This window comes from Channa argus, chromosome 16 (genome assembly GCF_033026475.1).
Source record: "Channa argus isolate prfri chromosome 16, Channa argus male v1.0, whole genome shotgun sequence".
Taxonomy (NCBI): domain Eukaryota; kingdom Metazoa; phylum Chordata; class Actinopteri; order Anabantiformes; family Channidae; genus Channa; species Channa argus.
Genome location: NC_090212.1, coordinates 13,600,597 through 13,615,662, shown reverse-complemented (window position 1 = coordinate 13,615,662; position 15,066 = coordinate 13,600,597). Strand labels below are relative to the sequence as shown.

Below are 15,066 nucleotides of genomic sequence, written 5' to 3'. Positions count from 1 at the left end.
TCTCTGGTTACATGATTAATGTGATAAGAGCAAGGCCTATATAATACCACAGCCCAACACATAAAATAGCACAACAGCATTTTGGATCCTCCACCATGCTTAACTGTTGATACAGGCTTCTTTTCCTTATAAGCTTCATTGTAAACAAACTGTTGGTGTGCACTGCAAAAAAGCTTTATTTGTGTTTCACCTGTCAAGAGAAGATTATCCTAGAAGGATTGTGGTTCGTCCAAGTGCTCCAAGTGCAATGATCAGTCTTTCCTTTAACAATGGTGTCCTTCTTGGCCTACAAAGCTTTGCTTGGTGTAGTGTGCCGCATACGGTACTTGTTGAAACCATGACCCCAGACTGTTCCAGGTTGGCTTTCAGGGGTTTGGATGTTTGACGGGGTGTTTTTTTTCCACCATAAATTTTTTCTTCCCCCCAGGTCCAGGGAGGTTCTTGACAGTTCCATGCTTGACAAACTTCCTAATAACATTACGCACTGTTGAAACAGGGATACCAAGGTCTTTGGAGATGGTCTTAGAAAAGTCGGAGGTCTTGCTTCTGCTAATAATAGCACTTCTGATGTACTCAAACAACTTATTTGTCTTCACCACTGTGACAAAGGAAACAGGCAGTGGCTTCTTAAAACACTGAAGTGATCATTCATTGGATAATTCATGTCACATGGGCACTGACAATTTATCACAGGTGATTCTCGTTTGTATTCCACAGGTGAATCAAATGTGTTTACATACAGATTCACAGTAAAGTGCCAAAACCAGTGTCACAGCAAGCGTTAGCTTTTTCAGGACTACTTGTGCATGGTGCCATCAAGAAGCTCTATTATGAACTCTTGCTGAACTGATAGCAAATGGGAGTCTGGGGAAATAGTTTCTCCCCAACAGTAGCTGGGCGTAGCATTACTCACTAGATTCTAGGTTATGTTTCAGCACCTGGGGAGGAGGTATTTTGATAAAAGACCTTGCACCTGCAAATCCATGGTTGAAATATGGTTGTTTGGAGTCTAAGTCTCAGTTTGTAGACTATTACACCTCCACATATGACAAATTTAATTTACCAAATCTCTAACCTTCTGTAATGCATAAAATACTTTCTAAAATTTCTACTGGAAAAAAATTGTTTTCCCCTCATTGTACATATACTATGTTTGATTTGTTTTTCATATTAACACATTGCTAAAAACAAGGATGGATAAAGAGCGGAGAAACTGTAATTGAGTTAGTAATAATGCACAAACAAAAATTTAATAAAAGTAAAAGTACAACCCCAATTCCAAAAAAGTTGGGAAGAGGTGTAAAATGTAAATAAAAACAGAATGCAATGATTTGTAAATCACATCAACCCATTTATTCACAATAGAACATAAACATCATATCAGATGTTGAAAGGGAGTAATTTTACAATTTTATGGAAAATATTAACACATTTTGAATTTGAATAATAGTCTTGTGGTAAAAGAAGTTTTTTATTGAGGCTCGTTGGATGTTGTCTTCTCATGAATGTGTCACAGTTTGTCACGTCAAAGTCAATCTATAATAAAGTACAAAGGTACAGTCAATAATACAGTTTAAAGCTGAAGAAACAACACACGGATTCATAGAGGAGAGTGGTGGCAATATCATGTTGTTTACAGCCTCATTTTCTGACACACCTACTTAACGTTAGCCTACGTGAGTTTATGTCATGCTTGTATAATTGTATGAAAACCAACATGTGATGTTTTCATTTAATACCAGCCTGTTTAAGGAAATGGGAACCTGACAATGAAAAGGTTCAGGTATGCAACAGTATGAGTTGCTCAAATAATGTGGGATGTAGATGTCTGCGACTTAGAAATCATCCTTGCCAAATTATGCATCCCCCTCCCTCATTAACTCTAAGACACTTAATGACTAAATGCTGTTACCATGTTGTAGGTTTTTTAAGCTGTCAATGCAAAATCACATATGCAACAGTGTGAGTTGCTCAAATCACACTGAAAATGGAGTCAAACGTGTTATTATAAGCAGATATATTTTCAGAATGACTTTGACTTGACACCTTCATGACATGACAACATCCAACGAACCTCAATGAAAAACGTCTTTTCCCATAACACTAGTAGTCTGCTATACCCTTCTTAATAGGCCAAATCCAAATATTGTAACTTCCCAAATGGTGTTTGGAGAAATTAAACCAATGAAAGCTGCAGTTTTAGAGCGATGTTCGTCTTACAAATCATTAGTTCGGGGTTTTCGCTTTGGCTGTGCGCGCTCCCGCTTGGTGAGCGCAGATCTCGGCAGGCAGGCAAAACTCGGCATAACACCTGTCGTATTGATTAATCAATTTGTACCTGGCAGAGTGATTTGAATACAACACCTGAAGCTATGAATTTCCATGAATACATTAGGTCTATGCTTTCGCTTTAGTGACAGCAGATAGACGTCAAAACCACGCACACCACGCCAAAGAGTAAAATGACTGCGTACCGAATCACTTTGAGCGCTGCTAGTATGTCAAGCACAGTAAGTATTTTAAGTAAGACCATGGAAGAAGGAGCTGGACACCATGTATGCGCATGGTTTAGTGAAGTGATTCATGTATTAAAAGTGATTAATTCTCATAAACTAACGAAATAAATTCTTATAATTCATGTTTTCTATGCTAAAACCCAAGGGATGCGAAGATAAGCGCACAATTCATAAGCAACAGGGCTTACACTATAATGCAATGCCTGCAGGGTGTGCCAAGTTACATTTAATTTAATTTAAATACTACTTATCAAAGTATATTACCTTCCAGCACTGTATAAAAATAATCCCCAATTCCACACTTACCTTTGTCTCATCAATGCAATCACTACCCCCATTAAAGCCAGCTATCCACAATCACTCTCCACCAGATGGTTCAGTGGTCCTCACCAGGTGGGTCATCAGTTTCTGCCCACAACCTTCAATCTAACAACTCATGCTATAGCGTTGAATGCTATATTGTGTTGTAGCTCCCTTTGTTTTCACCATGGACAGAGTATGGAACAGACCAACTGGATACAGGGCCAGGACACAAAAAATCAGGGGGCTGATGAGCCAGACAGATCTAAAGTTACTAATCATCAAGCAATGCACAGCAACTACAAAAAGACACAAATAAAAATGTAAATAAAATAAAATAAAATATGAAAAATGAGGAACAATAATCTAAAACTCTTCAAAATATGTGCAAAACGATCACTCCATTATTCTTAATTTTTGGTCACAAAATGCCAACCAATAGATGTCAGTCGACTACAAATTGACCTGTCCTCAAAGTTCTAAAAACAGTAAAACAAACATTATGTGTGGTCAAAAAGCCACAACTGTACAGAGCCGTCCACATTTCCACTATAATGTACAAAAAAGTGTCAAACTACAATATTCCAAAGTATATAAAATGCTTTTTACTGTACTTACAGTAATATAAGTAGACAAGTAATATAAGTAATATAAAGACCTTTACATCACTTAGAAGTTAGCAGTTTAGATTTGCTTCACATATTTTTGCATTATGGGTTAATGTTGATTATGGTACACCATTTGAGTTAATTGAACAATTAATCCAGTAAGGTAGAAAAATAGTCTTGGTAATGTAGGAGAAACTGCTATACCTACCGTATGCAAAGTACGGTATGTTCCTGAATAAATGTTGTGCTAACATGATACAATATTTGTACTGTAATGTACAAAAAGTACATTCAAAGTCATTTTCTCATTGGAACCTGCATCGGAACATTTTACAAAAACTGATTCAGATTTAAATTGTTTAGACAGAGCAAAACAAAAATGTAAATGTAAAAATGCTTTATATCTGCTTACAAATTGTGTTCCTCATCTTAATTTGAGCCCATAATTCTGCAATGCAACACATTTGACACCCTAAAATCATCATGAAAATCATCTGAGTCATATAAGCAGCAGCAGAAGTGGAAGACAGGACCACATGAGTTAGAGTCACATCTGATCCTCTGCATTAAAAATAACCACATCCGTAATTAGCTCTGTTCTGTTGGTGACAACGGAAGACACAACAGAGCGCTGGTATGTGGTCAAATCGGATCTTCTGCGGTTCTGATACCTAGTGCGCCTGTAGATGGCAGTAACCTTCCTCCTAAAGTACTGTCCTGAGGAGACATACAGCAGTGGGTTCAGGACACTGTTGAGAAAGGCCAGATATACTGAAAGTTGGTCTCCTATATTAAGAGTGTGTGACCACAGCTTCTCATCCAAGGCCTGGACAGTACAGAGTGTGTCGAGGAAGGTGAAAACGTGAAAGGGACCCCAACACAATAAAAATAGCAGTGTGACAGCATACACCAATACTGTGGCCTTTGTGTCCTTAGTGTCTTGAAAACCTACACTCTCCCTCCTCTGAGCTAAGGCCTTGATTATGTTTCCACTGCTGAAAACAATGACCATAATAGGGAGTACAAAGCCTGCTACGTTAATAAGAATCTGATGGGCCACCTTCCAAGAGTAGCTGTAATTCAATATGCAAGATGTTGTCTCATACTCCTCCATATACCTGACTTGTCTGTAAACCATGATTGGAGTGCTTAGTAGCAGCCCTAATATCCACAGAATTAAACACATCACTTTGGCATAAAGAGTCCGTCTCAACCACCTTGCCTTCATGGTCTTCACAAGAGCTAAGTAGCGGTCAATGCTAATCATGACCAGAGTGTAGATGCTGGTGTAGTAATTAATGATAATGATGGAGTTTACAATTTTGCATAAGGCATCTCCGTATGTCCAGTTAAAGTCGTTGAGGATATACATCGCCCAGAAAGGGAGGCCACACATGAGAAAAAAGTCACCCAGTGCCAGGTTGCTCAGGTAGACCTCTGCCACAGTTATTCGATCCTTGTGCACTACAAAAACTCCGAGGACAAAGCTGTTAAAGAGAAGGCCTAACAGGGACAAGATAAAGATGAATGGCGGGATCACAATGTGGAGGAGGTCCCAGTCAGTGGAGACCGGAGACTCTGATGGACTGAACGCCAGTGATTCATTGCTGTTCTGGATCGAAAGTACTGCCACGGAAGCAAACTGCACTGGGTCCATGGGCTAAAAAACAAAATCATACAGCAAAATACTAGTGTTCAGAACACCTTATTATTACAAAATTCACAAATCCTGGTTTATGCAGCAAAAACAAATAAAACCTTTTGAACTGATACCTTATTTAGTGACACAGGAATATGAATTTTAACACTAAGGCTGATATGTTTATGCAGATGTTTATGCAGCACAAAACAAATAAAACCTTTTGAACTGATGCTTAATTATTTAGTGAACCAGGAATTATGAATTTTAACACTAAGGCTGATCAATAGGCAGCCAGGCATTAACAACTTGATTCATTTCCCTTTATTTTATTCACATTCACCCAAAATGCATTTGACCAAATGCCTCAGTGAAACTCTGTGTGTTTTCAGTACGTTGAATGTATTTCTTCAACTGAAGAGCTTTCAAGTTCCTATCAAATAATTTTGAGAAGCTAATTTAACACTTTTAAGTTTTAGGAAAGGGCAAACTTTACTGTTCAACACATAAAAGAGAAAGGATAAAAGATCTTACCACATTTTCCCTGAAAATGTTCCTCATGTCGTCAAAATGCTAATGGTACTTCTGGAATGAGAACATCTGTGTACACTGAGCTCCTGGTAGGAGTACACATCGACTCGGAGGAGAGATTAGCTACAGGCATCTTTGTATATACACTTGTATGTCTCCACACCCATAAGCCAAGGCATTGAGTCTATCAACTTGTTTATGAACAAGCTGAAAGATTTGTTCTGTGCACATTAGGAGAGAGGTTTAAGCAGCAATGCACTAAGCGTGTTTGAAAGTTGCTAAAACTTTAGATGGCAGCTGTTGACTTCCTCAGAGCCACTGCAGACTGTGCAGAAAATCTTCTTATAATTAATAATATTAAGTATAATTTTAGCCTTTGAACAATAACATCAACACTAACAAAACACTGGTGCACAATGTTTTCTTGTAATCTTGACAACAGAAGAAGTAACAACTACCTGAATTGTCAGTATTTTTGCCTGTTTATTCAGTCTCTAATAACCCTCTTTATGTCTTGATGTTGATGTATTGAAAGTTAATCTTTGGCTTTTTAATTTTTGAACATTACCCTTTTATTTAGTTAATAGTTTCTAAATATTTGACTTTATATGTCCTGAAACAGATGTTTGCCAATCCTGATGTATCCTTAATGCATGTGTAATCCTATCCTAATCCATTTTAGTTTCCATCCTAACTCAAGTTGGCAAGAACAACAACAGCTTGGTTATGTCTTGAAACACAATAACACTGATAATGCATTGTTACACTGATGAATACAACATGTAAATAATATTTCTTGTCACAATGCAGAGGGAAGTGAGTACAAATGTAGTTGAATCATCCTCAAAATACTATGGTCAAAATAGTAAAAGGATACTTGTAACTATGAAAACAAAAAAGGAGAGTGGCCTATTATCCTCCAATGTACGAACTTGTGCATCTTTTCTCCTGAAAACAAATACACTTACTCATTTTAATAATCAAACATGACATTTTATTGACAACACATACTGCACAAATAACTTCCAAAATATTCATTTCTTTGCTTTTATTCATAATGAGATTGCGGTTAAGGTTAAAGCCAGTGACAAAACGTTAGTTTAGAACTTTTACTCTATACACAAGCAGGGATTTCAACACTTCGTGCATTACACAGCAGTTTTAGTGGGAGCATTCATTCAATATAACAAACAAATTGGAAAAAACAACTCAGTGTCCTCATTGCTGCCCTAAAAACTGAGAGACTTGGACAAGACCCAAGGAACAACGTCAAACGAAGCTTCATTAGGACAGACAGCCTGTTTGGCAATAATAACAAAACTATTTTTCACAATAATAAAACATGGAATCAAGCTCAATGTTGACAACAAAATACTGTTTAGTGTACAGTAAAACATCATTAGAAATTATTTCTGTAGGTAATTTATCTAAAACAAAACAAACAAACAAACAAAAAGAGCTAAATGTATTTCTGTCTTTTTCTTAACAAACAAGTGAAGTTTTCCCCATAAATATTTGAGTATTACAATAAAAGATCAAATAAGAAGCAAAATACTCACTTCAATTAATTCGCTTTGTGTGATAATATAAAATCTATTTACATATTTCCTTTTTTCCCCACAACTGATCCAAGTTTCCCCAAGAAAGCAAATGCAAGAAAGCAAATTCCCCCAAACTTATTCCATCCTAATTAAAGTTGTTTTGAAGCCAACGTTTTTCTTTATATGTAGATGTAATTTATATATTCGTGCTCTCAGTCTGTTTGGTTAGGATAAGAATTGTATTTGAAAGCCTAGACCTTCTCCATTGCTTTTTCTTCTTGCACAGCACCAGTCTTAATGCCTCTCTTGCCCTCTGCTTGAAGTGCTTCCCCACAATCACATACAGGAAAGGATTCAATGAGCTGTTACTATAACCGAGGTAAGTGGCTAACTGGGTGCCAATGTCCAACACATATGCCCACGTACACCCATCGATGACTCGATAATAATCCAAAGTGTCCAAGAAGATCAGAATATGGTACGGCAGCCAGCAGAGAAAAAAAACAGCCAAAACTACGAGGACCAGGTATGCTGCTTTCCTCTCCACACTCCCTCCCCTGCCTTGTCTCAACTTTTGGCTGCTTCGAATGACTTTAGTAATGTGGTAGCTACAGAAGGATACAATAGGAACAGGGATAAGGAAGCATACTATGGTGATAGTGATGTTGTAGCGCAGTCTCCAGCCTTCGTGGGGGTATACTAGGTAACATGCATTAATGCCCAAATCAGGTAAGAATCGCACAGAACGAAACAGGATAGCTGGGAGGCTGAGGAAGATCCCAACCACCCAGATACTGAAGCAAATACCACGTGCCCAGCAGGCCCGTCTCGTTCTCCCCTGGGACAGTGGTCTGGTGAGGATCAGGTATCTGTCCACGCTCACAAGTGTAAGGAACAGCACACTGCAATAATAATTCATCCCAATTACAATGCTGACAATCTGGCACATGGGCTCACCAAATGTCCAGTGGAACTCATTGATAATGGTTGCCACCCAGAATGGCAGACATGAAACCATGAGAAGATCGGCCACTGCTAGGTTGCTCAGGTAAATGTCGGCTACAGAGCTGTGTCGCTTCTGGACGCAGAACACACAAAGCACAAAGGAGTTGCCAACCACCCCAAGAAAGCAGATGACTGACATGTAAGCAGGCTGCATGGTGTAAATCCAGTCCCATGCATCTGTTTCGTTGCAGACAAGTTCGGCTCTTGTGTCATTCTCCATAAGTGGCTCGCGTTGAGTTGTGAGTTGTCTTTAACACCTTGTGAAAGCTATTGTGCAGTAAAAGCTGATTTAAAAGTAGGAAAATAAGGGTGTGTTCAAAACTAACACATATACCAGTAAAACCTTTTAACTGTGTCAACACAGGCGCAATGACTTTGTTGCTACTTTCAAGTCATAAATTCTAAATGTGAAGGCATAATTGATTTAATGGAGTGTAGCTAATGGTGATTTATCAGTCCGACACAAACATGCCATCATCAGAGAGGTGAGCCTTGGCAACAGATACTGTAAGGTTTGTGATTGAAAACAACCCAGGCCTGTCATTTATTTTCACAAGAAATACTGTGGTAACACTTTTTGCAAGTATAGTATCTAGTTCTCTGCATAAATCGGTCATGAAATGTGATCTGATCTTCACCGAGTTCAACATTTATTATAATATTATATATTATGTAATATGTGATATCTCCAAGCTGATAAAACACAGTCATGATCTTTCATGTCTTTAATGAAGATATCTATTAAACATACAAAGTGATTGTGAAAAAATAATGACAGCAGTGTTTTAGTAACTGGTTGAACCACCTTTGGCAGCGATAACCTCAAGAAAGTGTTTCCTGTGGCTGTAAAAAAGACCCCCACAATGTTCCGGAGAAATTTGGGACCCATTTTTCTTACAGAGCTGCTTCCACTCAGCCATGTTCCTATAGGACGTCTGGTGTAAACGACTCTCTTGAGGTCATTCCACAGTGTCTCTATCGTACTGAGCTCTGGGCTCTGACTGGGTGACTCCAAAAGGTGGATTTTGTTTTTGTTTCAGATGAGCTGCTGTGGTGTCCTGCCATATATACTATGCCTGTTCAATGTTTTGCATTGGCTTACTCAATGAATCCTTCAAGCCTTGTGATGTTACCCTAAGGTAAATTGTGCCATTACAATTTCTTGCAAATGCATTCTCGCATAGCCTTAAAAATAAAAGGTTACTACTTAAATCCTTAATTAACATCTTTGAACATAATATATAGAAGAGAATATATATTCCTGATGTGAAAGAAGGGAGTGAAAAAACATGTTAGTATAACTTTGAAAAGCAGACAAAAATACATGAAACATAATCTGTGTATTTTCAGAATGCATTTCAACATTTGAGGTAATTTTGTCTGTCTGCATGTTTTTTGTTCCACAATGTTTTCTAGTGGTGGTAATTGTGGTAAAGCCTGACTCCTAACAAAGATTTCCTGTCTGGCATTGTATGCCTTCACTTTGGGCACAACTTGGGGTGTATCCCTGCCCACAGCCCACACTGAGTCAACACTGAGCCATTAAATAGTGATGTGGAAAGAAATGTATAATGAAATAACTGATGTCCATACAGCCAATAAAAACTGTCTGTGTGTCACCACTGGAAACTCTTTGAAAGAATCCTGTTTTTAACTCTGCAGACAATGAGTCAGAAACACCAAAAAACACTTAGCAAGCAGTTGTTTGGGCACTCTTATTGTCCAGTTTTTTTTTTCCGCTCAACATAACAATACAAAGCATTACGAATATGCAATGAGACATGCAAGAAAGCATATGTACAATTTTTATGGTCATGTTCAGATGAAAAGAAATACAATTTACACAATACATGATCAGTAATACTTCAGAAAGAAAATTAAAATTATATTTGCATTTTTACAGTAAATATTACATTGAACAAACAGATTTTTTGTATTATGTTTAAAACAAGGGCCCGTCTGTGGTGCTGTTAATAAAGTTTGGAAAATTATTCTGCAGTTATATATACAGTTATTTAAGATTTTATTGGTTTAGCACAAATGAGAATAATACCTTTATTAGCAGTCTGAAACAACCTTTCCAGGAGAAAACATTCAATGTCCAAACACATATTGTATAGTTACAATAAAAAAATAATATTCAAAGTTAAATTTGATCTTTTTCCAGAGCAAATTTGATAAAGGCTGAATTGAGGAAAGGTGATTTGGCCCCATTAGAACATTAATACATTAACTGCAAACCAACATAGATTTAACTTATCATTTGAATCATTTATAAAATGTCTTCCAGAGTCATCCTTCCAAAATCCTATGTTGAGAGGAGCAGTGTTTTGTTACAACATTATGTAAAAGTCTTGAGAGTAGAAGACTGATTTGAGCGTGTGGAGTCACAGGTTGCTTTTTTTTTAAAGCCCCACTGCTTGAAAAGGTCCCAAACTTTTTTGCGAAAGTTCTTTCCTACGATGACATACACAACTGGGTTAAGGACACTGTTGAAGAAAGCTAAGTAGGTAGAGATCTGGTTGCACATTTCAACGACAGTCGTGATATCACACCCTCCCAGACTTTTAGCTTTTAAGAGCACATCCAGTGCGGTGACCACATGGAACGGCACCCAGCATACGAGGAAGGCCAGGAGGACGACTAGGATCAGAGTAGTGGCTTTCTGCTCAGTTTTCTCACCACTGAACCTCTCTATTGACTGAATTCTTAAAGCCTTGACGATTTTGATAGTGCAGAATAATATAATGGAAACTGGGATGATGAAGATTAATGGAATCATCAATCCATCACAGACAAGCTCCACAGTCAGGTTTGGGTAATTTAAAAAGCACGCGTGAACACCATATTCAGGGAAATGTTTCACTTCCCTGAAAATGAGTGTGGGAGCACTCAGAAGCAAGCCGAAACCCCACATCAGCAGACATCCTAGTTTGGCATATTTTGGCCTACGCATTCTGCCATGGGACATTGTATGCACCAGCGCCACGTATCGATCAATACTGACCAGAACGAGGAAGTAGATGCTGCAGGATGCATTCATCTTTATGCCCAGGTTGACAACTTTACATAGGAACAGACCAAAGGGCCAGTGGAAATCGTTGGAAACGCTGACAGCCCAGAAGGGCAAGCACGACACCAGGACAAGGTCTGCAGCAGCCAGATTGCTCAAGTAGATCTCAGCCACGGTACAGGGCTTTTTGTGGAGACAGAAAACGATCAGGACAAACACATTTAACACGATTCCGAGCACAGAGATGATCAGAATATACACTGGCTGATTGGTGGCGACCCAATCCCAGGCTTCCTGATCTGGACATTCTGTGCCATTTGTGTGGTTCTGGTGTCCATATAAAGCTGGTGTGCCAAAGTCTGGGATGCTGAGGAAAGCAAAAAAAAGAAACAAATAGAAAAAAACTGACTGACTCAAGTTTATATATAAATGAAGCTCAAAAGCTTTGCCTAGCCTAAAGACTGAAGAAGTGGAAACAACAGACTCAAAGCTAATAAAATAAAATAGAATAACATTTACCAGCACCTTTTAAAGATGTTTGCGAAGGTGGAAGCAAAAATAAAACAAATTTTACAACATGAATAATGTAAAATAACTATGAAATTGACACATAACCAAAAAAAAAAAGTTTTATAAGTTTTATGTTTGTTAAAGTTTGAGAAACGTCTGTAGAGAACAATATCTTTTTAGTGAAACGTTTTTGGTTTGTGTTTTTAGGTAAAGACCAAATGAATTTAACATCTCCAGATTAAAAGGATACTCCAATGAAGTGTGAGGTGCAGTGTGCAGACCTAGTGTAGCTCTGTTGTGGTATTTGAATCAGATTTTTTGTATTTCATCCTATGAGACTGCAGACCAAACTACACGCATTATGCTTGTTTACAAGGTGGGATAAACACAGTTGCGACACACACTAACAAAATTTGTGGATTTCAGGTTGTGTAATCATCACCGTCCCGCTGTCATACCGTCAAGAAAATATTTACATTTTTTGTACACATGAAACATATAAGTTACTGTAATATAAAAAAAAAACAACTTCTGTTATTTTATTGGTTTATCTGGTTTGGATCTCTTGTATTTTCCTTTCTGTGATTGTTGGGTTCAGCTGTGTGATTTGTTGTTGGATTGTGTGGGAGTACGTAAACCCACTGGAGAAATATAATGTGGAGAAATTATAGGGTCAACCTTTGACTTGGTCAGTGCTGAAGACGTTTTTTCTTGTATGTAGAGTTCTCTACTTTGTAAAGCCTGTTCAAAAAGCGAATAATCGTTTTTTAATGATCAAATCCACCTCATAACATCCTTAATCATAGCATTTATGGCAAGTAATTTCCATTTGTAACTGACTCATTCTGTGGACTACTCATAGGTAACACAGTAATGGGATTGTCATGTTCCAGTAATGAGCAACAGGTTCCACTCTGTTCCTGTTCTAATTGCCTTGAGGGTATCTGCTCTGCACAGTTAGAGACATTATCCTATTCAATCAAAAATCAGTTTTGCACTGAACCATCATATCAAAGCTATTTTCCTGACATATCCAAGAATCACAAGTGTTTGTGGATATATTATCAATCACTGACAATAAAAACAGTAGGGTTCCAAAGGAAAAGATTGTATGTATGCGTCTGTAGGAAGAAGGTCTCATGCAGAAGATTCTGCTGCAAAGTGCAGCATGTGTTTGACAATAGTCAAGTACTTGGGATGAAAATTTCAGGTAATGCAATGTCCCAGTAAAACTTTAAAGATAAATAAGCGCTAAAAGACACGTTGACCATTCTAGTCTGTGTTAATATGACTTTATTTTGGCTGTATTTCACTAAAATATTTGTATGCTACTATCATTGTATCAGTTTGGAGTATTTGTAGAGATGATTCATCCATAATAACATTATGAATCATACATACATAACATAGTTTGCTATGTTATAGTTTGCTAACAGCTTTCTTCACCCATGCCAACACATGTTTAACAAACTTCTCATATTATTATTGACATAAAAAGTTCATGTTAGATGCCTGTCAAAATGTTTTAAAAAGGATCATACTAAACAAAATATTATTGACAGTGTTACATTTTTTACAGTATACAAAGGAAATGAAACATACCTTGTAGCTTGGACAGCCATCCTTCCTGAGTTCGTCCAGATGTGAACTGTCCGGATACCGAGCTGCACTAATCTCAGTCCCTCCCTTTCTCTGCCTGTCTGTCTGCAACTTGATCTCTTAAAAGAAACTCTAATTAAAGTGATGCCAGCCAAAAACTCAGGGTTCTGACTGTATGCTTTCCTCTCGCGCTCCCATTTTCCTCTGTTGTCCTCTCAGTTAACAGCATGTTTATGCATGCGGTCTGACATAGTTAAAGCTTTGCTACTTGAGTTTTTGATACCGGGATTGTAAATGTGTTCACATACAGAAAATCATTCCAGCTTAGAGGCAGTAAACAGATGGTGCTTCTGCTACTGTTTATCTTTAATACTTCTTAAATTGTTTGCAGTTTACAGTTTACATACTACAGTTTACATATTGATGTTAAAATGTAAATGTTCGTAGGTGTTATCCATCTTTGCGTAACTACACCACAAAGTGAGGTAATTCTCATTATACACAAACAACCACAATGGCTATAAAAGAAACTTAAAATTTTTGCTCCTGTTATCAGCTTGTTAGTCATCTGTGAAACATTTTGAATTGCCTTAACCTCTCTGAAAAGTGAATAAAACATCAGTAAAGTGTTGGAGGAATGTGTTTGGAAATGAAAATATCATAAAGATATTTATGTACAGTGGAAAAGATGTTCATACACTAGTGCGTTTTAAAGTCAAATGCATCCAACTTCACAGCATTTATATTAAGCCTAATACTACAGCTTCATGTTAATGTTAGGTAAGCTTTGACTTTTTTTCCTTCCACACCCTTAAACCTGTTCAGGCAGGCACAAGTGTGTATGTGTGTTGTGGAACTTATCAGAGAATAAAAGAAGATAAATAATCTCAAAAATGACAGGTTTCACATGCCAAATATTTTAAAACAGCACCCGGAGCTGTGAAATTTTCTCTGTTCTGTCTTTTGGTGTCCTGATTTAGTCTTACTAAACTGTCCTAATACACTTCATAATGTCCAGTACATCAAACAACATGCACAATATATGATCACATTAACAAATATAATTCAAGATTGAGTGATGATTTTGCCCAAGATCATGCATGTCACAGGTTTGGCAGTAAAAAAAACTCCTTTTTTTGTCATTCCTGAATGAGTTTAGTTTCCACATCCCTGACCAACTTGTAGCTGCAAGACTGGACAAGACATTCATGTAGATAGGTTTTCTGGATGGAAAGCAGGAACGTGTAGTATCTGCCAGCTTTTTGTTTGTGTAGATATGGTGTTTAGTGGTAGAAAGGAAAGGTTTTCTCATGTTGTGTTGTGTATATACCCTTCTTACCCTACCCTTTTAATTTAAAATTTTGATTTTATCTTAACTTTTTAACATTTTTAACATGTTTGGGTATGTAACAAGAGACATTATGATTTTACAGTGCAGCTTAAAAGGGAGAATGTAATTGAAAACAAAGGCCACCTCAAATTAGAATTGATTACAATAGACGAAGCACTTAGGAGTGGTCAGTAATGTGTGAAAACTGATCTTGTGTGTCATATTCATGTGATTATCATGCTGTAAATGCATGACCATGAGGAAGTCAGTGACTGAATCACATTCTGCATGTACTGTATAATAAGATCTTTCTTGAATTATGTTCCATTGATACATTTTACTTCCCCAACTAACACTGGCCCTAAACACTAGGACACAGGCAATGGCATGTTTTTGTGTTTACATTAGAAATATATCTGTTAGCACTCACAAACCCAAAACTATATATAAATTTAAGACCTTTAATCTGGTTTG

The 15,066-nt window shown here is 37.4% G+C and overlaps 3 protein-coding genes across 3 annotated transcripts; all 3 read right to left on the bottom strand.

Annotated features, from left to right (window-relative positions):
• Positions 1 to 1,458: 1,458 nt before the first annotated feature.
• bdkrb1 (bradykinin receptor B1) lies at positions 1,459 to 5,730 on the bottom strand. The gene is made up of 2 exons (XM_067480989.1): positions 5,598 to 5,730; positions 1,459 to 5,084 (listed from the first exon to the last, which is right to left on the bottom strand). The coding sequence occupies exons 1-2, from the start codon at positions 5,622 to 5,624 to the stop codon at positions 3,972 to 3,974; spliced, it is 1,140 nt and encodes a 379-aa protein (XP_067337090.1). The 5' UTR covers positions 5,625 to 5,730; the 3' UTR covers positions 1,459 to 3,971.
• An 868-nt stretch (positions 5,731 to 6,598) lies between these two features.
• LOC137101820 (B2 bradykinin receptor-like) lies at positions 6,599 to 8,700 on the bottom strand. The gene has a single exon (XM_067480673.1). It carries the CDS (start codon positions 8,358 to 8,360, stop codon positions 7,332 to 7,334), a length of 1,029 nt encoding a protein of 342 aa, XP_067336774.1. The 5' UTR covers positions 8,361 to 8,700; the 3' UTR covers positions 6,599 to 7,331.
• Positions 8,701 to 8,889: 189 nt separating this feature from the next.
• On the bottom strand, positions 8,890 to 13,496 carry LOC137101819 (B2 bradykinin receptor-like). Its single transcript, XM_067480671.1, has 2 exons — positions 13,266 to 13,496; positions 8,890 to 11,520 (listed from the first exon to the last, which is right to left on the bottom strand). Exons 1-2 carry the CDS (start codon positions 13,283 to 13,285, stop codon positions 10,482 to 10,484), a joined length of 1,059 nt encoding a protein of 352 aa, XP_067336772.1. The 5' UTR covers positions 13,286 to 13,496; the 3' UTR covers positions 8,890 to 10,481.
• Positions 13,497 to 15,066: the final 1,570 nt, after the last annotated feature.

Coding starts and splice junctions, on each gene's coding strand:
- LOC137101820 (XM_067480673.1), bottom strand. CDS start 8,360: ATGGAGAATGACACAAGAGCCGAACTTGTCTGCAACGAAACAGATGCA.
- LOC137101819 (XM_067480671.1), bottom strand. CDS start 13,285: ATGGCTGTCCAAGCTACAAG. Junction 11,521..13,265: donor ATGGCTGTCCAAGCTACAAG/GTATGTTTCATT, acceptor TGCTTTCCTCAG/CATCCCAGACTTTGGCACAC.
- bdkrb1 (XM_067480989.1), bottom strand. CDS start 5,624: ATGAGGAACATTTTCAGGGAAAATGTG. Junction 5,085..5,597: donor ACATTTTCAGGGAAAATGTG/GTAAGATCTTTT, acceptor TTTGTTTTTTAG/CCCATGGACCCAGTGCAGTT.